This window comes from Balearica regulorum, chromosome 4 (assembly GCF_011004875.1).
Source record: "Balearica regulorum gibbericeps isolate bBalReg1 chromosome 4, bBalReg1.pri, whole genome shotgun sequence".
Classification (NCBI taxonomy): domain Eukaryota; kingdom Metazoa; phylum Chordata; class Aves; order Gruiformes; family Gruidae; genus Balearica; species Balearica regulorum.
The window spans coordinates 25,884,628-25,910,463 of NC_046187.1; the positions used below are offsets into that span (position 1 = coordinate 25,884,628).

The 25,836-nt window shown below is 37.2% G+C and overlaps 1 protein-coding gene across 1 annotated transcript in view; it reads right to left on the bottom strand.

The window, feature by feature from the left end:
* The window catches only part of AIMP1 (aminoacyl tRNA synthetase complex interacting multifunctional protein 1), a 37,361-nt gene that overhangs the window by 1,484 nt on the left and 10,041 nt on the right, over positions 1-25,836 (bottom strand). The window contains 11 exon segments of the mRNA XM_075750682.1: positions 5,401-5,416; positions 5,418-5,447; positions 5,449-5,496; positions 5,498-5,572; positions 10,977-11,187; positions 13,073-13,176; positions 13,178-13,222; positions 15,491-15,553; positions 15,555-15,587; positions 15,589-15,644; positions 16,364-16,497. Of these exon segments, the coding sequence (XP_075606797.1) occupies positions 5,401-5,416; positions 5,418-5,447; positions 5,449-5,496; positions 5,498-5,572; positions 10,977-11,187; positions 13,073-13,176; positions 13,178-13,222; positions 15,491-15,553; positions 15,555-15,587; positions 15,589-15,644; positions 16,364-16,497 (815 nt within the window).

Consider the following 25,836-nt stretch of genomic DNA (forward strand, 5'->3'; position numbering starts at 1 on the left):
GCTATACTGGCACCCTTCTACCCAAACTATTAAAATCGTAAGTTTCTGAACAAGCAAGAATCAAAAAACAAACCCTAGTAAACAGATCCTCCCTGAGATCTTCTCAGAGGAGCCAGGAGTTCCTAAAGACAAATGAGCAGTTCTCCAAGTGAACAGAATGTCAAGTGCTCTCATCTTCCACTACTCAGTGTCCCCAAAGGTTCAGAAAGAAAAACTACAAGGCAACAGGGATTTTAACGTATGCATTTCTAGTAGCTGGTTGAAATTCATTACTGTTTGGTGTATTCCTGACTGGCTGGCCAACAGCTGGTTAAATGAACTATTCTCATTCCAGCCTGCCTTACTGTTTTTCTCCTTTAAATGTTTTCAGTGGTTCAACCTACTCACATTCTCAATGCTTGCAAAAGTAAGTTACTTGTCTGTAGACATGTCTAACTTCTGTAGCTTCTGTATCTGTAACCCATGTACAAGAAGCAGACCAGGCCAGTAGTAGTAGGCTAGCCTTGCCAAAGCGAGATTCAATAATGTAGTCAAGTTATTTCACAACCACAGTGCACTTAATATTTAAAAGAAAAATCAGTAATACCATTAATAACTTAAACATTTAGAGCTAATTGCGCATTTTCATGAAAATAAAAATCCTGCTCAATACTCAAGTTCATGAACAGCAACAGACTTAGATTTAGACCAAAGTGAATGCATATGAATGAATAAAATCATTAAACAGCATGTTAAATGATCCATTGTGCATTCCTTCCCTCTTCTCAAATATAAAAACAAGTGAATTTTTTTAGTAAGAAAAAACCCCTGACTTTTATAATAAAACACACGCTTTGGATGTTAATAAGTTTCTTTGGAATCTGCATCCAGCTCCCTCGGGATCTGTGGTGAGCTCACATTAGATTAGCATAGGCACCGATTATAAATACTACCAGAGCTTTAGGCTGTGCATTTTCCTATGACTTCTCCTCATTGCATTCCTTCTTCCCGAAAAATATTCTTTAGAAGGGTTTCTATAAATAAAATAAATTTAAACTTGTAACGGTTAATAAGCTTCCTACTCTTGCCAACTAAGAGGTCCCAAATTTTGTTAAACATGTCATTGAATCTAGCAGTTTAAATATTACAAAAGAAATTTTCATAATAAGCAAGAAATCCCTTCACTTTGTAGCAGTTCACCAACTATTGAAAGAATATATGTCAGCGCAAGAAGGGGCAAAAAGATGCAGTGATGTGTGACCTTATGAAAAGTTAATACCACTTAGCCCATTGTGGATTAGAACTATGCAACTGAAGAAAAGCATCCATATGCCAAAGCTTTGAATAAAGAAACCTGTTAAATACAGACTAACCACTGCACTCCAGTTTTAGCACTTTTCTTTTTTTAAGAGATAGCTATTAACTAAATTGCCAGGGATCATTAGACCAGAATGATTATTTAATTATGTAACTTAAATAACAGATTGTGTTGGGTTTGCGTGGCAAGGTTTTGGTAGCGGGGGGGCTACAGGGTGGCTTCTGTGAGAAGCTCCTAGAAGCTTCCCCTGTGTCTGACAGAGCCAATGCCAGCCGGCTCCAAGACGGACCCACCACTGGCCAAGACCAAGCCAATCAGCGCCTCTGTGATAACATGTTTAAGAAGGAAAATAAACAGTTAGAGAGAGCTTTTTGCAGCCAGAGAGAGGAGTGAGAAGATGTAAAAATTCTGCAGACACCAAGGTCAGTGAAGAAGGAGGGGAGGAGGTGCTCCAGGTGCCAGAGCAGAGATCCCCCTGCAGAACTGTATTAAGTTCTTAATACATAAGAGGTCAACAGATCTTGAGGATTCACGTATTGGAATATAGAATGGTTGTTAAAGTTCCCCTAAGGGCAATGACACCAAACAAACAAACAAGAAATAACATTCCTCCAAACAGCATTCCTTATCAAGTCACTCCTCCATGACACTCAAGATAGTTCTAGGAAAACTCTCAAGTTTCTGCAGAAAAAAAGTTCAATCGGTTTGAACCCAGATACCATTTATTTGACTAAAATGACCACGGAAAATTAGACTGTATCTCATGTATATTTTGTATGGTGGAGAGAGTAGGCTTAAAAATAATGTTATCCCAAGCTGCTTGATAGACAGCTGTGTGCATTTTAGAGTTGCTTTATTGCAGCTGCTGCTTCTGTTGTTTCATAGGCTTTCATACTTCAAACTAAAATAAGACCCAGCTGTCCTTTCTATTTTAATTTCAAGGACTCAAACTGAATCTTTATGCTTTACAATTACTCTCTCTCAAAAAAAGATCAGAATATAAATGGTTATAATTAAGCACTGAAATTAAATGACATCTGACATAACAAGGATCCTACCCTCCTGATAACAGTATCAGTGAAGTTCTAGATTGCCTTTAGGGAGAGACAGCAGCTAAGAAGCTGGGTTGGTTTTGCGTGGCAAGCTTTTGGTAGCGGGGGGGGGGGGGGGGGGGCTACAGGGGTGGCTTCTGTGAGAAGCTGCTAGAAGCTTCCCCTGTGTCTGATAGAGCCAATGCCACCCAGCTCCAAGACGGACCCACCGCTGGCCAAGGCCAAGCCAATCAGCACCTCTGTGATAACATATTTAAGAAAGAGAAAACAAACAGTCAGAGAGAGCTTTTGCAGCCAGAGAGAGGAGTGAGAAGATGTAAGAACATCTGCAGACACCAAGGTCACTGAAGAAGGAGGGGCAGGAGGTGCTCCAGGCGCCAGAGCAAGATCCCCCTGCAGCCTGTGGTGAAGACCATGGTGAAGCAGGCTGTCCCCCTGCAGCCCATGGAGGAGAGATGAGGGGGTGTAGAGATTCCACCTGCAGCCCGTGGAGGACCCCACGCCAGAGCAGGTGGAGGCACCTGAAGGAGGCTGTGGCCCCGTGGGAAGCCCACGCTGGAGCAAGCTCCTGGCAGGACCTGTGGATCCGTGGAGAGAGGAGCCCACACCAGAGCAGGTTTGCTGGCAGGACTTGTGACCCTGTAGGGGACCCACACTGGAGCAGTTTGCTCCTGAAGGTCTGCACCCCGTGGAGGAGACTCACATTAGAGAAGGTCGTGAAGGACTGTCTCCCGTGAGAGGGACCCCACGCTGGAGCAGGGGAACGATAAGAGGAGTCCTCCCCTTGAGGATGAAGAAGCAGCAGAAACACCGCGTGATGAACTGACCGTAACCCCCACTCCCCGTCCCCCTGTGCCGCTGGCGGGGGGCAGAGGTTGAAGCTGGGAGTGAAGTTGAGCCCGGGAAGATGGGAGGGGTGGGGGGAGGTGTTTTAAGAGTTGGTTTTATTTCTCATTCCTCTACTCTGTTTTGCTTGTTAATAAATTAGATGAATTCCCTCTCTAAGTTCGGTCTGTTTTGCTCGTGATGATAATTAGTGAGGTGATCTCTCCCTGTCCTTATCTCGACCACAAGCTTTCCGTTATACCTTTTCTCCCCTGTCTAATGAAAGAGGGGAGTGATAGAGTGGCTCTGGTGGGCACCTGGCCCTCAGCCAGGGTCAACCCACTACATCCTGTTTCAAAAACATCTAGAGAGACCATTGCATTGTATGTCAACCAAAATATATTTTCAGAGCATCACAGTTCCAATAATGAAAAGTATAAAGATATCTACTATACTTACATATACGTATACATTTAAGAAAGGTATTTCATGCAAATACCTTTAAGCACAGAGCTTGCCAAGAGATTCATAAATAAAAACACTGCTGTACAGCTAGAAATTGTCAGAGGTGCAATAGTTTAAGAAGGTTATGCTTCTATGTAGAAAACAGAAAGCTACACCATTTTCTCCTTGTGAAAGCCAACTTTTGAGCAACAAATTCATCCTGAATACTTTGTTGATAAATGCACATGCATTTCCCAATATGGGAAATACTGGGAGTTAGACCTTTGGTTTTTTTTCTTAAGATAAAGTGATGCAGTGATCCTGACCAGAAGACCACTGTTCATCAATATCTCAGTGACCCATGTAACAGTTGATCCTGAGTAGGTCTAGGCTTGCACTGTGCTGCACAAATTCCTGGGGCACAGGATAAGCCTAGCCAGCTGATTGTAACAGAGGAGCCTGCAGGCAGCTCCCATCTAGTATCAGCAACTGAGCCACTTGCGTGTCCTCACCTTCACGTGACAGTGCAGCGTCAAGTTCTCAGGCAAACTTCCTTTCTGTTTGACAGTCAAAATGAATAAGAAAATACAACAATAGCTCAAGTGACCACTTCTCTTTGGGGAATCTCTTCTACGGACAGGGAGCGCACAGCATGCTGCACATGGATCAGAAGCATGTTTGATGCTGCATCAACTCAGGGTTCCCATTATCTATATGAAGTAAGATTATTTATAGTATTCTCTCTTTCTCCATGTCAGCTTCTAATAAATAGCATTTTAAATGATACTTTACAGAGTCTGAGTGCCTTTCTGACTGAGATCACAAAGGAGCAGTGCCTCCTGATGAAAAACACTTAAAACCATGACAGAGATTAATAAAGCAACAGTGCTAACAAAGACAGTAACTGGAAAAGCTGAATCTGACCATATCCCTTTTAGCCTGTGAGAATAACAAACTGGCATTCAGGTAGGAGGGAAGCATTCACCCAACATGCTACATCTGTGATGCTTATTTGAGTTTCCAACATTCAGGGTCAGCAACAATCATTTCATAGTTGAGTGGGAGGTGGAAGAAGTGGGGAAAATGGATGAAAAATCATTCTTTTGAGAAAGTTTAATGTGGCTTTCTTAGTTATATTCTGAAAATATGGATTTATTGATTTAATAAGTGGGAAGAAGACCAATGTTCTGTCTTTGGAGACCCAAAAGCCACTTCCTCCCAGACAAACCAACAAAATATCCCTGGTGTTTTTGAATATTATAGGTTCCTCTCATAAACAGGAAATTTCTACCCACTTCAATCCTCCCCATCCCTTTCTCCTCCTCAAAACAAAAACCCAAGCTTATCTCAAGTTCAGACACTTTTCATTTAAGGGGAAGCAGTGGAATCAGGAACTTATTCATCACTTACAACGAGACACTGGGAAAGATACTTTATGTTTACTTACTTTACGTGCGAATTATATTTGTCCATACATTTCAAAAGCAGAATACTTATTGAGACCTATTGAGCGGGTAATTTTATATTAAAGTACTATACAACTTTTTCAAGTTACAGTTATTTCCCTGTATTTTCCAATTTTTGACAAGTGGTTAAGTATTTTCAATCCTTTATTTACACAGAGTTAGCATGAGAATAATAAAAAAAAAATCGAATGTAACTAATTCAGAAAATTGCAACAAAAAAAAAATGCACCCAACTTTAAAATACTGTTTTATCTGCTTCAACACTGAGGTCACCTTGGCATACCTATTTCCTCCAATTTCCCAAATTCCTACTCACCAGGAAAACCTTCAAAAAGTGATTCTATCCCCAGGTACTGCCCCAGGTTGGGGGAGCCAGAATTTCCACTTTTTCTGGGGAGCTGGCACACATCACCCATTGCTTGAGATACTACTCCTCTCATCTTTGCAGGCTTCAAGTTACAGAGCAATATTGCCATCCGATTCTGCATCTTGGGGAGGAAAACAGAATGATGTGAATACTTAAATGCCACATGCTTTTGGGGACTAATTATTTCGTTATAACAAAAGAATTACAATGAGACTTTAACATGGATGAGAGATACAGCAACAGATGCACAATTTTAATGCCTGCAACCAGCAACAAATAACATTTAAACCACTTAAGAGCTGGCCAGTGAACGACAGAGTAAATGCTGAATTGTGACACACCTATGGAAACAAAATGTGGAATTCAGAAATCCAAAACCAGGCGATGCATTTCACTCGCATTCCATCTTTACTCATTCTAGATCACCACTTCAGTCCACTTTCAATATAGCACTATTAACCAAACAATTTCCATTTAATAACAACAAAAACACTCTACAAATTAGGCTAGCTCACAGATAAAAATTTCAGACTGTGTACTGGAAGTGTACAGCTGCTTCACATAATTAGCTAACTTGAATCTTAAAATATATCTTATTTAACCCAAATGCTTTGATTTTTTTTTTGATAACCACTGAAAATGGCTGTATATAATGCACACTGTAATTTGTTAGACCAAACTGTAAAACTACATTTCTTCCTTTGTTGCTTTATTTTAATAAGAGTTATAACAGTAAACCAGAGAAAACATACTTTGTTAGGGGAAACTGCCACACCTTAACCTAGATAACAAACCACACTTTCAAACTGAATAAAAATTAAACCTAGAGCATTCTTAATAGACAAAGTAAGGAAGCCTTGATTCCCATACTCCTAGTGCACATATATGTATATACGTATTTCTAGATTTCAGTCTTTGTGCATTACAAAATAAACTTTAAGCAAAACTGCAGGATTAATACTTAATAAAACTCATGACTGAGTATTCTGAATACTACATATTTTTCCCAAGTAGAACATTTTAAGAAGCAAAAATATAAATCTCCAAAATGAAGCAGTTATAATGAAAACTGTTCTTGCATAAGTTTCAAGGCAGCCCATTGACTGAAAATTTCTGAAGTTATTGCTATAGATGTAAATCACCCAAAATACAAGAAATAGCTGTAAGATGTGAGTGACTAAAATGCAAGTTGTAGAGATTACCTAGCACTGAATAACAATTAGCAAATGGATATACAGAATAAAAGAAAAAAAATATTTCTGCACTTGATACTCAACTTTAGTTTTGACTAACTAGAAAAAATTCTAGACTTCAGAGTACTGCTGGTTTTATTACATATTATCCAATTGGCTAAACCACATCATGTTCACCAAACTAACAGGAAAGAAAACCAAAGTAGCATCACATCAGTCTTTTCTCTCCCAATCACAGTGGCCCAAATGTTTATATATATATATTGCATGAGACTTCTGCATGAGAAGTTGATTACTATTACAAAATTAAGAAGTATTTATCAACATTCCAAACATATATATTATCCCATCGCTGTTACCAGAAAGTTTCTTCAAATGCTTTTGAAAAACTGCTAAGAAATACTAAGATATTTCTGAAATCAATGCACAGGGTAAGAACACCCACAAAGTTAAATAAATATTTTTATAAAACAAAAGAAAAACCCACCCAAGATGGTCAGCCAAAACCAGGACATAGCTAGTTCAAAGGGTTTTGTGGTGGATTTTTTTTTCATTTTATTACAAATGGCTCAATTTTTAAACTGTCTTTAGATAAATGACAATGAAAAAAAAGAAACTAAACCTAAATAAATGCTTCATAACAACGCACAAGTTTTTAGTTTTTGTTTGTGGGTTTGTTTTTTTTTTTAAACTGGTTGTGCTAGTTTTTTGTAGACAGGGACTTACTGTAGTATTTCCAGAAAATGGTGCTTCAATTACACTAGTAACCTCTCTGTATTCATGCATAATAAGCCCCAAAAAATTGTTTATGAACCATAAAGGAATCTGATGCTCAGGTATCATTCTATCTACATTGGTCTTAGGAGATCTTTTTACAGTAAATGATAAATAAAGCCCTGAAATGGCAAAGAGTCAGATCCAGTATTTCTACTGATGGCTACTTCCTGTAACCACATAAATTACAGGAACAAAAGAAACAATCTAGTTTTTCTAAAGTAACTATAAAAATAAACTGGGGAGTTTTCTGACAGATAGATAAGATTGGGCAGAAAAAAGAAAAAAAACAGGGGGGAAGAAACCTGGCTCCCTTTCCCAGTACATGAAAAGTTCTCAGAGATACAGGGTGTTACTGAAAAGCAGCTGAAGGTGACACAGATAGATAGTAAGTGTATGTTTCCTTCTGCATATGTGTTATTATCCAATAAAGCAAGTTCTTGTTAGGAACAATAGGGCAAATCTCTACACTCAAAGGGACAAAACCAGAAGCAAGTCTATGTCTACAAGGAACTGATAAGGCTTTAGCATCTCAGGAGGTGTTTGCTAGATAAATGAGCTGAGAATAAGCAAAGGAAATTCATATGTTATCTCCTTGAAACAGTAACACCCTCCACTGGCCTTTCAAAGAGTCAATCCTTTTGTTTCAGAATTCCAGGAACTTCAAAACTGACAACTCAACTAGTGAGACACTGATTTAGTTTCAGCAAAAGTGTTGTTACAGTTTCTATGGTTGGACACACAGCTATATCACATTCAGAATAAAACAATGTGTTTTCCCAACATGCTGGTAGAATGAGGCACAGGAGGAGCAATAAAGCAAAGAAACTAAAATGAGGAAAAGTTAATCCTGAAGTTTACCATGCAGAAAAACCAAGACCTTATCCTTGAAGCACAAGTGTTAAATTGCTCTTTTTATTCTGTAATGCTTGAAGTTACCTGTATAACTGATTCTCAACTATCCCTTTATCTCAAAATCAGGCACCATGACAGACTGCAATGGCTAGTGAATACAAGTTAAAACCGATACACCGATTCTTTTAAAACCAGAGTGAGTTGCAACGCCAACAGCAACAAAAAGCCCTCCTCAATTTATCACATGCTTGTCTGGATCTTAAGTTTTCCAGCAAATATAACGTACAAGTCACAAGCTTGGTTACATGGATATTTCAATTTGTTTCATATCTGAAAAGAAATACAGTAACATTTAATACAGCCTTGAACTATAATGCCAACAAAAGTATAGGGAAAAAAACTGCTTTGCTTTAAGAAAGGTCTTATATTACACAGAACATGTCAATAAGTTTACAGTCATCCTGTAGTCACTGTTCTCTATGATTTATAGAAACACGTTTTCCCGGCAGATTAGACAAAGGAAATTAGATCAAAAGCATGTATAAAGAATTGAATTACCAGTCTAAGAAAGAGAAATATAAATTCCAGTACCATTTGCTAATTCCTGGATGGACAACACTGACCCTTAAACAATGATCTAGAAAGAAAAAAGATGAAGCCATCTAAGTAGAAAGAAAAAGTTTCTGTTATAAAAATGAGACTATATAGTTCATAACAGATATAGCTATAATGCATCCTCTCAAAGAATGGTTGTAGAATAGTGTTTCTGGAGGACAACAGTGGCCTCCTCTCTCCTTACTAAGTTTCAGATACATGCCCTGCATTCTGACCTTCACCTCTGATCACTGACATGAGGATCACTTAGGTTAAATGGGATTTCAGGAGGTTAAAAAAAACCAAAACACCACCACTTGAGAATTGTCTGTATTTCAAGAATGATTGCCAGAGACAGGTACTGATGCTAGGAGCACACAGACTTCCACTTCAAAAAGCCAAATGCAGTGGCAGAAAAGCTGTCAATTCCTGCTGACATTCCAAAATGTTCCCCAATTGTCCCCAGCTGCTGCTGAGAGCACTCAGCACTGGCATGGTCCACCTCATGCTTCAGTTCCACATCACTGTTACTGATGACACATGTATCTATCTATCCACAATACCTGAAGATGCAACTTCTGACTTGGCTTCACCACCATCATTGGTGCACAAAACCACAATGTACCACATATAAAATGGGCATGCAAGTTTTCACATCCATAACTAACTTGTACTGCATATTGAAGATACACATTGTGAGCTTCCTAATGAAAAGTAAAATCAGATGACACAAATACTACAGCTTCAAACACTGCAATCAAATAGCTGAATTTTTGGTGAATTATGTCGATAGCACTTGATCTGATGTATACATTTTTATTTATTACAGTATAGGGCAGTAATGACATGCCAGGCCTTCACATTTTTGAACACTTCAAAAAACACAAAAAGATGGAAGCTCGCCCCTAAAATTTACTGCCTAATAAGAGACTTGCCAAAAGCAAAACAAGACACACAAACTAACTGTTCGCAAAGAACATGCAAGAATGATTCCTAATTCGCTGTAAATGAGTACTTTGGATTATTTTTTCTAGACAGAAAGCAGGTTAAAGAGAAAAGACTGATTCTGTTGCTGCATTCTATACACTTCATGTTCATAAGTGTATTTAGAAAGCTTTTTTACTACATGCTTTGAGAGTGGACTGCTGAAAATGAGCAATTTGAATTTTTGCCCACTGCAAATCCAGTAACTGAACACTATCAGGTGATCAGTGCAGAATAGTTATTGTATTCAGTCTGTTTTCCAGTTTCAACTTTCTGTATCATAAAAACAACAATCATAATTTGAATTGCCTCCTGCATTTGCAATCTTACCATAAGGACAGAGTGTGAATAGGGATTGAAAAGGCATTTGAGAAAATGTAGCTTTTCCACACTAGGATCAATTCCTTCATGACCCATTTTGCAGTTGCTCTGTACAACATTGCTTTAATTGCCAAGCTTGCATATGAATTTAGAAGCAGCCTTTAGTCAATTCCTCCTTTCCACTAACCCTCTAAAAAAGGTGTGAAAGGAAAATATAATCTTGAAATCTCAAGTTGTTCTCAAGACATACATAAACCATGCACATCAAACAGAAGTGTATCAACTAAAAAAGCATAGAGGCAGACTCTAGTCCTGAAAAGGAAGTAAAAAGATGCATTTTGTATTCCATTGTTGTTTAAGCTACTCACTGCCAGCTAAGTTAAATTTGCATATTCTTTGCTTTACTCCATGCCAAACACTTCAACACAGTATAAAGAGTTGGAAGACAAAGGTTTCAAAAGTCTGGATGATAGCAAAAAAGTTATTAGGGGTTCTCTACTACATACCAAGAAACCTAAAGGGAGAGTCACATCTGTTTGGTTTAGGAGTCCAATGTGTACCAATGGCATCACAGAGGAGTCAGAATATGATCCCAGGATAGAAGCACTGGAAGCAGAAAGGAACTGATCTGGAGTAAGGGTACTTCTCCATTTTCTGGCAGGCATTACTTGGATTTGCATTTTATTTTTATTTTCATGACTGTAAAAATCTTTTAGCAGAATGAAAACATATCCCATAAACAGATGAAGGTATTAAGATGCTGTAGGAAAGGAAAAGTTATCAGTAAAAAAAATTTGTCAATACCTGATCCAGAGGAACATGTTTCACTAAACCGCTGACAACAGTCCTTGGGCTTGCTTCACCAACATCCACTTCTTCAACATACAGAGCGTCTGCATCCGGATGCTTTTCGGCAGTAATAATGCAGCCAACACGAAGATCCAGACGAGAAACATCTACAGGTTTTGCATCACTATTTCCAGCAGCTGGCTGCTGTTTCTTTTCCTCTTTTCACCTATTAAAAAAGTTTAGTTCATGAAATAAACATTAAAAAAGCATAAATAATGTGTATGACTATTACAACTGAAAAGTGAGCTTACAATCTCAGAAATAAGTATAAACCCAGTGTGAAACACAAATGAAGCGTAAAGAGTTAGCGCCTCTATTACTAGTTTCCAGTGGAGAATCATCATATATACTCCATTTTAGATTGTCAGTAAAAGAAATTACCACCTTCAGATAGAGGTATTTTCTTGTTTGTAAGGTGAAGTCATCCTGAACTTTAAGTGTAGCTAACATGTATGTAAGAGACATACACGCTCTGCTCATGGTTTACGAGGTTCCACTGATGCGGAGTCTTTATCCCATGGCAATGCAAGGGTTTATCACCACCCACACATACTCTATAGTATAAACAGCAGTGAAGCAACACTCCCACACTCAGCTGCTTATTTAGATATTCCTTTTGAGATGAGCAACTTACATCCAGTTAGTATATAACAGTCCTGTTTAAAACACACTGAAGATTTGTTTAACAACTATAATCTCTGGGGGATTAAGAAATGTCTAAGAAGTGCTTACTTAAGAAATAAGCATGTTTTGTTATTCTTTCATCCAAGATAGCTTACATATTAATGTAAACTAAAACTTTCTTTAGGGAACAAAAGAGGAAAAGTGGACACAGCACATAATTTGATTGATTTATCATTGGTCTAAGTACAGGGTTGAAATTAAATACATTCAATAATAAAAAGGCAGTATTTTTTAACACAAGCAATAGCTCTTAAAAAATACTTCAGTTCATATACGATGAATGAAAAGCTCTAGTGTTTATGACTAGGTTTCATTAATCTAATTGTAAGCTAGTTGGTAGCTTCTAAGCCTGAGCACAGCTCACCAGAAAAATCAAAGAGATGGAGCATCCTATCGGCATAATATTCAAACTCTGAAAAGCTGTAAAAATCAATTAATAGCAAATTAATAATAATTTGCATAAGACAATGATTGTAAAATGTGAGCTTAAGTTACAGGATCAACACCTTTACTTTTGTGCAAGTGTAACAGACACGTCTTTTCTTCTATTAAGAGAGTTCGTTAAACAGAAGCCAATACAGACAGCTAAAAAAGAGAAACAGGAGTAAAGGGGTTAGGAAACCTGCATACCCCTCTCCTACATTTCCTCCCTGTTGCCAAAACCAGATTATGCTATCTGCTTATGTCCTTTACCCAGTACTTCCTCTTAGCCACACAATTTCACCAGTGTTGACATAGATGCATCTGATCAATTCTGATGGAATTTCACTGCCTGCAAGAATTTTCCCAGAAAAAAAACCAAACCCAAACCCAAGCAGCTTGCTTAGAGGATGCAGAAAACTGTAATTTATCATTCTTCCTTTAGTATTATGTTATGCTACTATTGCTTGCAAGGTATTTGCTGAGCTGGTCTTTGCCTATTGCTTGCACTGTTTCTAAGGCGGGGGGAGGAAAAAAAAATCTGACCTAAGCCTCAGAACAGAAAGCTACCCAGTTTGACAATGTAAATTTCATGACCTCCTCTTTCCTCGCTCACCCCAAACTCCCCCCCTGCTCTTTTTGTGTGTGTGTATTTTGCATTTTTCTGTTGTGAGGTTTTTGGTGGCTTGGGGTTTTTTGTTTGTTTGTTTCAATAAGGCAGTTCAGTCACATTAAAAGAAATTTGTCATGCATCTCATTTAAGTAAGAATCTGCAGGTTACTTGATGGCCTTCGTTAGCTTCAAGTACTTCCCAAGATTTAAGAGCTAGCACATGACTCTTCCTACTGTGGCTGTACAAACTGTTTTTTTCTGTGCCCAAAATGACATAAAACACTTGTATAAATTAAATGCCTTAGCTGTGATAGACAGTTAAGAAACTGAAGTACCTTTTTTTTCTGCTTTTTCCTTCCTTTTTCTTTTCTTCATCTTCACCTTTAATATTATCTTTGGCATCAGGAGACAAATCGACTTCTGTAGGTTGTGGAACATTTATCTGAAAACGAGGCTGTAGAAATGGTTGCAGCAGGAGGAAACTGCTATCCTGTTTCACTAAAATCAAAAGCACAAAAGTTAAAGGAGTACCAGAACCTTTGAATACTATGACACTTTAAGTTTCCAACATAAATGAAAAGGTACGGAGAACTGAAAATGTTCCTTGAAATACCTAAACCATAACTGCTGAATAGTGAAGCACAGCATTACAAACACATTTCAGAACTCAATCTATATATGATATTCTGATGAGTTAAGAACGCCTTTGACTACACTTTTTTTTATGCAAAAAGTTCTAAATACAACAAAACATATAGCCAAACCCCACCTCTTTTCGTAGTTTATTTTAACATCTAGTTATCTTTGCTACTAACTCCTTATTATCATTTGTGTTTGTCTAGTTTCAGTTTCAAGCCACTAGGCTCTTGTCATCCATTCTGTAATTTCCTATACAACATTATTTGTATATTGTAGTCAGATCATTCCTCAACTCTTTCTGATTAACTAAAGAAACTGAGCCTGAATAATCATACTCCAAGAAGTTACCTACAGCCCTAAAATGATCTGTCGATTCCTCACGTCCCTAAATTCTCCACATTACCCTTCATATTTCTTTTTAAACTGCTGATACAGAATTCTGGACATCATCTCACCATCAATCTTACCAGATGAAAGCATAAGAATCACCTCCCTTCTACACTCTGCTCTTTGAGAATCTCATTAAGATTTTTTCACTAATTCACCGTACTGGGTAAGCATCATCAGTGTGCTAGACAGTATCACCTAGGCTCCCTTCCCAAGAAAGGTTAGGCTATATGATCTTTCAAGGTCCCTTTCAACATAGGATGTTCTAAGATTAATTACTGTTTGACAAATCCTTCTAGTGTCACTATTCTACAGTTCTCTATTCTGCATACATGCTTCTTTTTACACTTCAGACATTTAACTTTCCAGAACAACTGCACCTGTGTTTGTTGATACTTGCTCTCTTCAACACTAAAGTGATTTGCATGAATTATGTTCTTATAAACAGTTTTCAAAAATCATTTGAATAGGAGATTTATTGTACCAACAACCACTTGCTGTTTTGCTTGCTAGTTGTGGAAAGATTTTTGTTTCTCAGATTGTCAAAAAAATTTCTCAAGTGCTTTTTTCATGTTCTGTGTCCATTTAATCTCTGTGCTCAACTACTTGATACTGTCAAAGCTAACATACACTAATTTACTTCAAAAGAAAAGATCTGAATTTAGTCTTAATACCTTTTAGATAAACTAGCTAAATAAAGAAGATATGTCAAGCTTAATATTAATTTCCTAGTCCTTTCCCATCTTGGAAAAAAACATACACCTTGAGACTTCTCTCAAGCATAAGAGATTCTGTGAAATACCCTATACCTGTCAATAATTGCTGCAGACTAACAGACAATGCAGAAATATAAACTAATGGTTTGATTTAGTAGATGAAAGGGGTTTATTCATGCCCAAAGGGGGAAAGAATTCTCTGTATTTATAAAATGCTAGTCCTTTTGAAGACTGAATGTGTTGTTTTACCAGTAAAACATTCAGTAGAGTTGAATGCTGGCATCCTGCTATGCTGGATACTATCTCACCCAATTTACAATACTGACACCATGGGTAAAGTAGTAATAGCTGTTGAGGACAGAAAAGGCTTTCTTTGGAAATAATTTTACAACAAAAAGACATGCTGGACCCAAAACACTTTAGTTTTTTTCTCCTTTCTTTTTTAATATGAATTATATAATGATAGTGTGAGCTGAACAGACCTACACAAAGGAGTGCAAAGAAGGAAAAACAGTGCAATGAAAAGCTGGTCTCACTAAAGCATGGAACCGAAAATTCAAAACACATTGTTTCTAGTTTTAGATTACCACAAATTGTCTAATAAGTCACCGCCCATCTGTACTTTGAACTATAGCTTAATTTTCCATAGGGATTTTTCAGTCATGCCAGATGAAATACTCAGAGTATCAAAAAGTGTTAGACATTCAGCAATTTCTACGGTATTATAAGGAGTCATTGTCATCAGTCAAATTTGGGGCTTATTATGAAAGGCACTGTACAAAAACATAATCAGACACGGAAATGGTTCTTTGTAGGATTTGGCATACGTACCCATTAGGCTTGCAGCTTACTAAAATCTTGGAATTAAGTAACATATGCCTATGTCATAGGCACAGAACGTAGGAAAATCCAGAATTTATAAGAAAGGCAATAGAGTTACATACAGAAAGATAAAAATCAATAAGAATTAAGATAGTTTTTATCATATTTTGTGTAACTAGATCTATGTTATATGAGGATAGGACTTCTTTTCCCACCTCCATTTCGAATTTCTGCCTGAATCAGCTCCTGTTTTCAGCCCTTCAATTTCTTTCTTCAGTTTAGCATTTTTCGACACGGAGCTTCTTCTCTTCTCGGAGAGATGCCTGCAAGACTAGAGTTGACACTATATTAAGAACAACAGGTTTCAATAATTAGCATTCATCATTTGGCAAACAGAGGTTTTGTGTTTTAAAAAGTAAAACATGGTCAGCCAAACACAAAAGAAGTGGAAACTTTCAAGGAGTATATCACAGAAATATTTTGGAATCCTTTTTTTGTTGATATGGTCATTTTTTACAGTACTTAGGTACTCAAGTTACCTCTTAATATACCAGCTTCTCAGTCCCCCAAAGAGACTCACAAAAAAATATTTCAAGAAACCTATTAGAGAAAGTTTGAACATGTTTGTAATATGGAACACCTTAATTCACTGATACCAATATGCACTAAATATCAAAGCTGAAGGTACAATACTCTTGAGAGAATCCCATAGTGGTAAAAAAAGCAGTAACACATTCAGGCAAGTTCATAGTCTCATATTCTTCCCGGCTCCTTTTCTCCCCCCCAAATGGAATCGCATCCTATCAAATTTCCATAATCTGTTTGTATCATTAATCCTTCCTCATTCATGCCTTTTCTATTTCAGAATAAGCAGCTTCAAAAAACCCACAAACCACAAGACAGTGAAGCGGTGCTATTATTACAAGCTTTATCCTGGAGAACTTGAAACACACTTAAAAGGCTGAGAGCACCAATGAAGTTGTCCATGCTCTCATTTTCTGCTGAGCATTTAATGTTAACCATCTAGCTAATAAGTTGATCATAAGATAGATAATTCCTTACTAGCTTTCTCCTTGAGCAGAGCAACTTGTTGCTTGAGGTATTCAATAACTTGATCAGCCTCTGCACCTTTCTGCTCCAGTCTGTTCAGCACTGCATTGTTAGCTGCCATCTTTACCAAGAAACGGGCTAAAAACCTAGACAAACAACAGAAAATCTAAAATTAATGACTTCTTTATGTAATAATGCTACCACCTCTTATCACAAGAAGCAGTTCTAAAATCAGTTGCTGAATAAGAAAATTTGATATGTGAACAAGCTGGGCTCCCACCTCCTAATGCAAAGCCCAAACAAAAAGCAACATTAAACAGAATCTGATGTTTGACAGCTGCTTTGAAGTATTTGGAAGAAAAGCTACTTCCCCCCCGCCCCCCAGGTGCAGAAAACATGTTCTTCCTTCATGAAACAGAAAAAATTTCACCTTCTCAAAGGTCTGAATAAATGGGGGGGGGGGGGGGGGGGGGGGGGGTGGATAAAAAGAGAGAAGGTTGGACAGGAGAACACTGTATCCTGGTTTTAACTGAAAAATTTATTAAGTGTATGAAGAATTGTATTGAGACTAAGAAAATAGAAACATCCCATGAAAATCTCCAAACTTTTCTAATAAATTTATTCAAAATATACTAAATACTTCACACACTATGGTTCTGCATACATTAAGAATTTATTGTTATTTTACTTTGAAGCAGAATTCAGCAGTATTTTTACTCAATCTCTGATTAATATAACTTTTATTGCAGGTTTACACCTCCGGAGTTATTTTAAGACTGATTTTGATTGTTTTATTTTGTTTCCACTGAAATGGAAGGCCAGGCAACCAGGTAACAAATTAAAGAAGCAGGAAATACAAAACACCAGTAAAGGCAAGAGCACAAATAAATGCTGTCTAACCTTCTTTTTGGATGTTCACCTCCTTTTACTGGATTTCTCTAATGTTCCAGAAACTAGCTACACCTTGCGTACAGCCCTTACTTCATGAAAACCACCAAATTTGGCCTACTTACTTCTCTGCAGATTTGTGTCTAACCATAAAAGCTCAAATAGTAGCAACAGAATGATCAAATAGTTACAGTCTCTCATATCTGCAGCAGATAGTGCTTTTACTCTCCCACTCAGTATCTAGATGGAAGAAAGAATCTGTACTAACAGCTGCCTCATCTGTAAATGAGGAAAACTGATTATAAGTGGCAAGAAAAAAACACCTTGCAGACCTTCACAAGCAATGGTGATGTAATTCCTGTAAATTTGCACACCAACTGCAACAAAGGGAAGAATTGGTAAGAAAATGGCAATCCAGATGCATGCATTGGCTCCTCAACTTTATCAGAGCCCAAAAATGCCTTTTATCGTATCAAATTGGCAGAAAACTTCTCATTTTATTGCAAGATTATTCTGACCACTATGACCCAAAGCTGTTTTTAACATACGAATATTCTCTGTTGGGATTTGCAACAGGCCATGCTGAAGACAAAACAAGTTTAGAAATAACTGAAAGGTGAACAGATACAATCACATTCATGCCAGTGTCAACATAGCACCTTTGCTACACTCTCATATCAACTTACATTTGACATCTAATCTTCTATTACAAAGAACTCGATTCTCCCCAGTTATATATCTTTTAACAAATTTAAATAAATAAAAAAGGCAAAAGACAATGAATCAGGATAGTGTAATTAAAAGTTCTCAAAGTAAAATCCACAAAGTCAGAGAAAGAAACAGTAGTCAGATGATGCACAGGGTATATTACTCCTGCAAAAGTGATAAGTGAACCAATATCGTGCCTTTTTTTTCAATCTAATACAATCAAAGTCCGGTTTACACACACTGTTTTGCTTAAAGATGCAAGAGCATTACTGCCATCACACCTTCCACTCATCCACAACAGATTTTTCTTTCAAAAGAAAAATTTTTGTGGAGAAAAGAGCAGTAAAATCATCTCCCCAAGACAGCTAAAATAATTTTAATATTCAAATTAATCTCTGCTAATAAGAAAATAATTTTGTTTTCATGTGCAGTCTGAAAACAGAGGATTTTAAAAAGGAAAATAGTGATTCCAATAGGTTACTGATAGGTTACTGATTTAGATGTCAAATGGAAAGAGACATAAAACTATTATGGCACAATACAGCATAATACAAAGCCTGGGGTATTACTGACTGCATACCAGTAAGATTTCTTGCAAGCTGCATATACTCTCAGAGGACCACAATACTAACACTGGAAACCTTGCCAACAACAACAGAAATGCTACTAAAAGTTCAAAGTGAATAAAATTGGTACATTTTATAGGTTTTAGCCAAGTTGGCTAATGAACTGAAGATCTGGAAGTGAAGTTACATGATTACAATGGGTGGACATTTTCCCACTTGTCAAATAAATTTCTGTAAACCTAGTATTATAACAATAACACAAAGGAATAGGTATTTCTGATACCAATATAAAGAGCCAACAGGCTGAAATGAACTGCTGCACAGGCACAGGAACCCATACAGCAGAGTGATAAAACTGTATCTAAAAAGGGCACAGTTTTTTCTTTAAGATCCAGCTTTTATTATAAAGCACAAAGCACATCAAAAACATTAGCACTGCAACAATAAAAGGTTACAGTCAAATACTTTTTTGGAATTTTTTTTTTTTTTAACATTTCCCCTACTTCCTTTGCCCTCTATTACCCCTGACACCCCCAGCTCTACACAAAAAAAGCCCCCTCAAACCACCAACTCTTACTGGTGATATACAAACTGAAAAATAGGAAAGAAAAACAGGAATACAGCAGCTTTAAACCCAGAATTATATCTTATTACAAATACATTCTGACCTGTTTTACAGCAAATGTTCAAGAGGCCAACTCAAAGTAAAGTCAGTTCATACAATTGTGCCTAACAAGCTGCTTTCCCTTCAACAAAAAGTAGTTCTGAAAAACAAGTAAGGAGTAGCTATATTCAGACCTTCTGAAAAGGGTAACCTCCTGAAGTTACCTGGTTGCTCAGCTAAGGGAAACTGTTTAATCTCAGACCTCTGAGAACTACTGCTACCTACAAGACATTCAAAACTGCTCCAAAACCCACCTGCTCCACTATAATGGAACTCAATCTTCAAATGAAAGATCCAAGCCCTGCAGTGATTCATGAAGTTACATATCAACACACAAAAGTTGTTTAATTTCTCGTAATTTTACTTGCTGATTAAAAACATTGCCTATCTTTTTTTAAACAAAAAGCACTGCCTCCTGCAGTCTTCTAAGTAGCTGCAGTACCCTCACAGGAGAAAGCAGACGTTATTCTACTTTGTTTCTCAAGAACACATAATGTGGAAGGGTCCCCAAAGTGACAAACTCTCTATAATAAATCAAGACTTCTCATATAGTACAAATTACTCCAAAGTTTCAAATGTTTTACAAATACTAGTTTATCAACATTGGATCAAAAATGAACACATCAAAAAGATGCTAAAAACATACACCTTGTTGTAGCTTACTCTTCAATATTATTATTCTCTGTTTTTAAAACCAAGAAAAAGCCAAAACTCCCATAAAATTAATGACAAGATTTAAAACTTAAACTCTAAAATTTGTTTTTGGAATCTATCCATAGTCCAAACATGGAACCAATTACTTTTCACTATTGGAAAAGCAATCATTTAACCAAAAAAACCCCAAACCACCAAACCAGAAATTGTAAGCCAACTGATTCCCAAAACCTAGAATAATTAGCTCTAAGCATTACTTTTTCCAGTTGGAGGTTTAAAAAAGCTCAGTACTTTGAAGTTCTCAGCTTTTTCTTATGATGCTTTCTAGTGTCAATACACAAAGTAAGATTACTAACTGTATGAGATCTAACCTGCAGGCTGCTTAGGAGGACTTACTGCCTACAGATCAACATGTTCTCTATGTATGCATTGAGTACATTTCTGACAGTAATGTGGCTTTGTTTCAGCACTTCCACAGAATTTTCAATTCAGTAAAGTTTTATGCTGCTCTCTTAGGTGACAGGCATCTTATTTCTTGTTCTCATTCTTTCCCACGGGCTTTAATGCAACACAACGTGCATTTCAATTGATCACCCTGAGCATGTGTCAAGATAAAGAGTTGACAAATTTTGTCTCAACTAACGTAAAATGAAGGAAAGTAACCACGACTGCCAGCTTCTCCTCTCTCCCACATATACACCAACTCCTCCACCAAAGGAAGGTAAACTTTCACAGCTCACCACACCTAAGCAGCATTCATTGCACAGCTGCTTCGCTCCAACCCATCGTTGCTCTTCGCTTTGTGCTAGCTGTGGAGGAATCAACTACTTCTACAGCAAAGGCAATACTACTGATCTTTAGCAAAGAGCAATCACAAGATGGCCCAGATAACATGAACATATGCCTTAGAGAATGCCATGTTTATGAACAGCTGCCAACCAAGACCTAAGATCAGGCAAGGAGCCACCACAGGGAAAAAAAAAGTCTGCAAAACATGTTTGCTTTTCAATTGATATGCTCAGTTCAAATTAAAAAAGTTTGTCATTACGAAGCAGAACCAGCCTTATTCTAAGGCTTACTGACAACACAAAGGTAATTTCTCCAATGCTAAATAAAGTTCATTAATTTAAACTATAGAAAAATATTTAATCGCAATTCCTCTTCTTAAGCTTTTGGCCTTAAGTCTCAAGCAGCTCTCAAACTAAACTCCCTCTTCCATAAGATGTCTCAAGACACTTTATGGTGGGCAACTTGCATAGCAAAGTATTCTACTTCCTGTAAAAGATACAAAGTATCAACACTTTGTTTCTGCAAGAAGTGTGTTCAAAAACTTCTGTCTGAGCATCTTTTTTGAGTATGGTCATTTCTGGCAGACAATCTTACAAAAACCCATAAATGTAACAGAACGTGCCAGCTGTTTGCCAGATTCTGCTTTCCTATGCTTTGCACTTCTATGAACTGTCAGGACACAGTGAATCAGATCTGAGAATCTCACATCACACCTTTTTATACTGCAAAGTAAGGAACAGTAGTGAGCAGATCAAAAAAGAAGAAAGCCAGAGTGGAACTATGTTATCTTTTGCTAAACCAAAGTATCAGTGCAACTAGGAAATTGTTCAAACTTGTCCTATCTTCTGTCTCAGAGAATTAGGATTCATGCTTTAAAAATAAAAAAAAAAAAATTTCAATTCTCTCTTACAGGTTTCTCCTAACTTCTGATAAAGTATTCCAGACCTGATGTCATAAACATCTTTGGATAACATTTACAATATCTGACTTGATTTCACATTTTTGGTAGGAAAAAACTTAAGGTTCAGTTTTCAAAACTATGAAAATTTGAACTATAAAAAAAATCATAGAATGGTTTGGGTTGGAAGGGACCTTAAAGATCATCTAGTTCCAACCCACACCGCAATGAGCAGGGACGTCTTCAGCTAGACCACGTTGCCCAGAGCCCCATCCAGCCTGGTCTTAAACACTTCCAGGGATGGGGCGTCCACAACCTCTCTGGGCAACCTGTTCCAGTGCCTCACCACTCTAACAGCAAAGAATTTCTTCCTCACATCTAACCTAAATCAACCCTCCTTCAGCTAAACCCATTACCCCTTGTCTTCTGTCCCTGCACTCCCTGACAAACAGTCCCCTCACCATCTTTCCTGTAGGCCCCCTTCGAGTACTGGTAAGCCGCAATTAGATCTCCCCAGAGCCGCCTTTTCTCCAGGCTGAACAATCCCAACTCTCTCAGCCTGTCCTCACAGGAGAGGTGCTCCATCCCTCTGATCAGCTTCGTGGCCCTCCTCTGGACTCTCTCCAACAGCTCCATGTCTCTCCTGTACTGGGGCCCCCAGAGCTGGACGCATTACTCCAGGTCAACTAAACTGAGATTTGATCTCAAAACTAATCAGTTGTAATCTCCTTAGTTTTTTAACTTGATCATCTCCCTACTTCACTAATTAAAGCAGAGAAGATCAGCAGCAGCTCTCAATTTGTCATTAAGGAGACAATGTTCTATAACATTTAGATACAGATTTGCAGTGATAGAATTCTGTTGCTAGGGTGTTTTGGAAATCACCTATATTCAGTAAGTTTCACGTACTTTCCTATCACTAATACAAAAGGTTGGGTGTTTCACTGGTTTTATACCTGCTACTCATTGTAAAAATGCAGCCATGGCTTTTACACCCAAATATTCCTTCTCTGGAAATGCAATTCTAGAAGATTAAACGTTGCTAGGCTTCAAAAGACAAAGAAGCATCAGATATACTTATCAGAAACACAGGTTTTTCCACAGATAAAACTGTGGAAAAATATAATTCCTCAATTGCAAAATAAAGGGAAACATGAGGCTGTTCGCAAACAGGTTTCAAAAAAACGTGCCTTCTGAACCCATATACAGGTTATCCTGTATCCGTATTAGGTATCAGTAAGCAGCAATGTAATGCTGAGAAAGGAAACAGAAGTATCTTAGATATTAGATACAACTTTTCCATCACTTGAGACTACTTAATCACAATCAAAGCCCTAGTTTCCTTGTTATAATAGAGCAAAAAGACATAGTGCACCCCATTACAGTTAAATATGATTTCAGCCACATTGAAAAGATGGACGCATATCAGTTAAGATTTAACTACCAGCTCATCTGTCTTTCAGAATTAATATATTTGTTAGCTCTGTAAGGGATGAACATTTAAGTTTCCTGAATCTCACACTGTCAAAGTAAATTTACACAACTAAAAATGTTGTTTAAGGCCCTAAACAAATATATGTAAATGATCAAAATGTGGATCCTCACCTAGGTCCTTTTCCGCATACAGCAAAGGAGACCTACCAAAATATTTTTGGCAGAACGATGGCAAACGTTTGAAGAGCAACAGCTAGCAATGACGGGACAATTAAAAACAAATAAACAAAACCCACTAATTTTTGTCAAGATTTTGAACAATATTGATAAATTGCAGTGTAAAAACTCAAAATCTAGAAATTATTGTCAAATAAATCATCATGAAACCTCATTTTTGACTCTCAGTACTAGATCAGTGATTCCATACCAAGTACTAGAAGTGTGGCACTATAAAAAAATAAAATTAAAATTTAACTATTATCCTTGCGTTTTGCTAAAGAACTATTTTTTAAATATGAGTAAAATGGAATTACAGCCTACAATGTAAGAGGGTATTGTAAAGTATGGCAATACAGTTTTGCAGACTTATAATTGCAAAAATACCTAAGAATTCTATCTTCCTCATTCTCTCCAAACAAGTGATTGCTCTAACTGGGGCTTTAAACAGTTGAACAGCCTGATTTTTTATTTTTATTTTTTTTGGAGCACTTAAATACAATTTTTAAAGTATTCAAAAACTATAAATTCCTGTGTAGTCAGTACTGAAAAGCAATTTGCCAAATAGCAAATTATTAGGCAAAGGTGTACATTTCTGCCATATGTTATTTCAACTCACATCTTTTGCACTGAGAGAGTCAGAATAATTGCTTTGCAGATTTCCAAACAACTAACATGTCTAACACAGTCCATCCAAGAAGCAATGCCAGCCCTAAGAAATGATTTGCTAGCTCTGGAGACTACAGTTCAACTCTTCTGGCTGCCAGATAAATCAGGCTCAATCCCAGCTGCAGACAGGTCTTTTAGTGGTCCTAAGAGCCTACCCCCTCCCTATTTTAAAGGGCTGTAAATAGTAAAAACACACATGACCCAACTTTTTCATATTGGAAAGCACTGCAGCATGAAAGATTTTTTTAAAAATGTGATGGAACATTGTGCACAAGAAAAGCCTATCCACCAGTACCAATTTTGAAGCAATAAAAGTTACTCAGTAATAACTATTTTAAACATGAAGTCTGTCTTGAATGGGAACGATGTACCTAAGTCACAGCATTAAGGAGACAGGCAAAAATCAAATCTGTAAGAAGCAATGGATGAAGACAGACAGGCATATGTTAGAAGAAATAAAGGTAGAAGAATTAAATTTTTTACTTTAAGAGTATTATGACAGGCTTAATTTGAATTAAAAAGGATCTCTTGGATCTGTACAGTAGAGATCGTTAGAAACTGAGAAGTCAGAAGTAAAAATTATTTTAGTATTTTGTCCAAATTTGCATTTCAAAACTTACTAGATGCCACAAGATATTAATTAACTGCATCATATCTTACACTACAGCCATAACATTCAAAAGGTTAAGGTTAATTAAGAGTACTTGCAATTTAATTCACATCCTTGCTGTAAGCTTATGCTAAATTTGTATTCAGGGGGAAGTTTCTACTAATGCTTGTCTTAGTCCAATTCTGACTTAACTTTGTACTCTTTCCCACCTCTAAGCAGACACCCCAAGGACTAAAAGCAGGCACATGACTACACGGAGTTCTGTCCAGGTTAAGACAAAAGTCACGTGATTTATATGTGGTTTGTAATGAAATTTTTGTCTTCAGAGCTACCAAAAATTTTCAATAACAAAGACTGTATACAAAGTTATATGTAACTTAATTTATTAATCTGAGAAGACTGTCCAGTAATTCAATAAACATGGATGGCTCACAATATGTCTCAAGAAAAGCAACTTCTTTTCACTGCTTGACTCAACCTCAACAGGTTACACAACTACGTCTGCCCTAGAAGTTCAGTAAGGAGAGATTCATCTGGCTATGCTTTATAGTGCAGTCTGAAATTTAAGTAGCAACTCATATGTCAAAACAGTTGGATAGCCTTATGTATTTTTTCTGCAGTGTGTATCTTTTGGGTCCCACTGCATTAATATTTTAATACTACTATCAGAATCTTATGGTAAACGATCACCATGTGCAGAAGGAATTCTCACATAAATCCCATGATGGAAAAGATGCAACATCCACAACATGCTACCTTTGTTTCTTTGACCTTAAGCACTGATTTCCAAACCCAAAATACATCCAAGTCTTTGGAACAGAAAGCCTGCATCAAAATTGACAGGTTTGTTTTTTTGGTTTTAATTTATAAAACTTTACTTTTCTAAACCACAGTGCATCCAGTGGCTATCACTGAATATGTATTAAACAGAGGTAGCTGCTACTCATGTCTCAAAGTATCCTCATAAAACTTCCTCAACAGGTGATGGACTTTACAATACAGACACATACATATGCCTATAAATTCAGAAATATAAGCGGGCTCAGCTGCAGCTGGACAAGTCTGCAAGGTCAGCATATGCCACAGGAACTTGAAGAATCTGTACTGCGGTTCACCCTCTAGGATTTTACTGGGGAGTGAAAGCTTTAGATTACTGTTATAACTACAGAGTAAACTACCTATAAATCACCTAGAAGAATCATCGGAACTGCACCGAAATCTACCTGTTCTAACAAATAGGTTTCTTAAGTATTTTACTTATTTTTGTAACTTTATCCTAAAAGAGTGAGCATTCACACTACCTCCTTGACTAAGAACAGGCACACCAGTTATAAAACAGTAAAGACGACAGACATGTTTAACCCTTCTCCCTAAGACAGGTTTCATTTG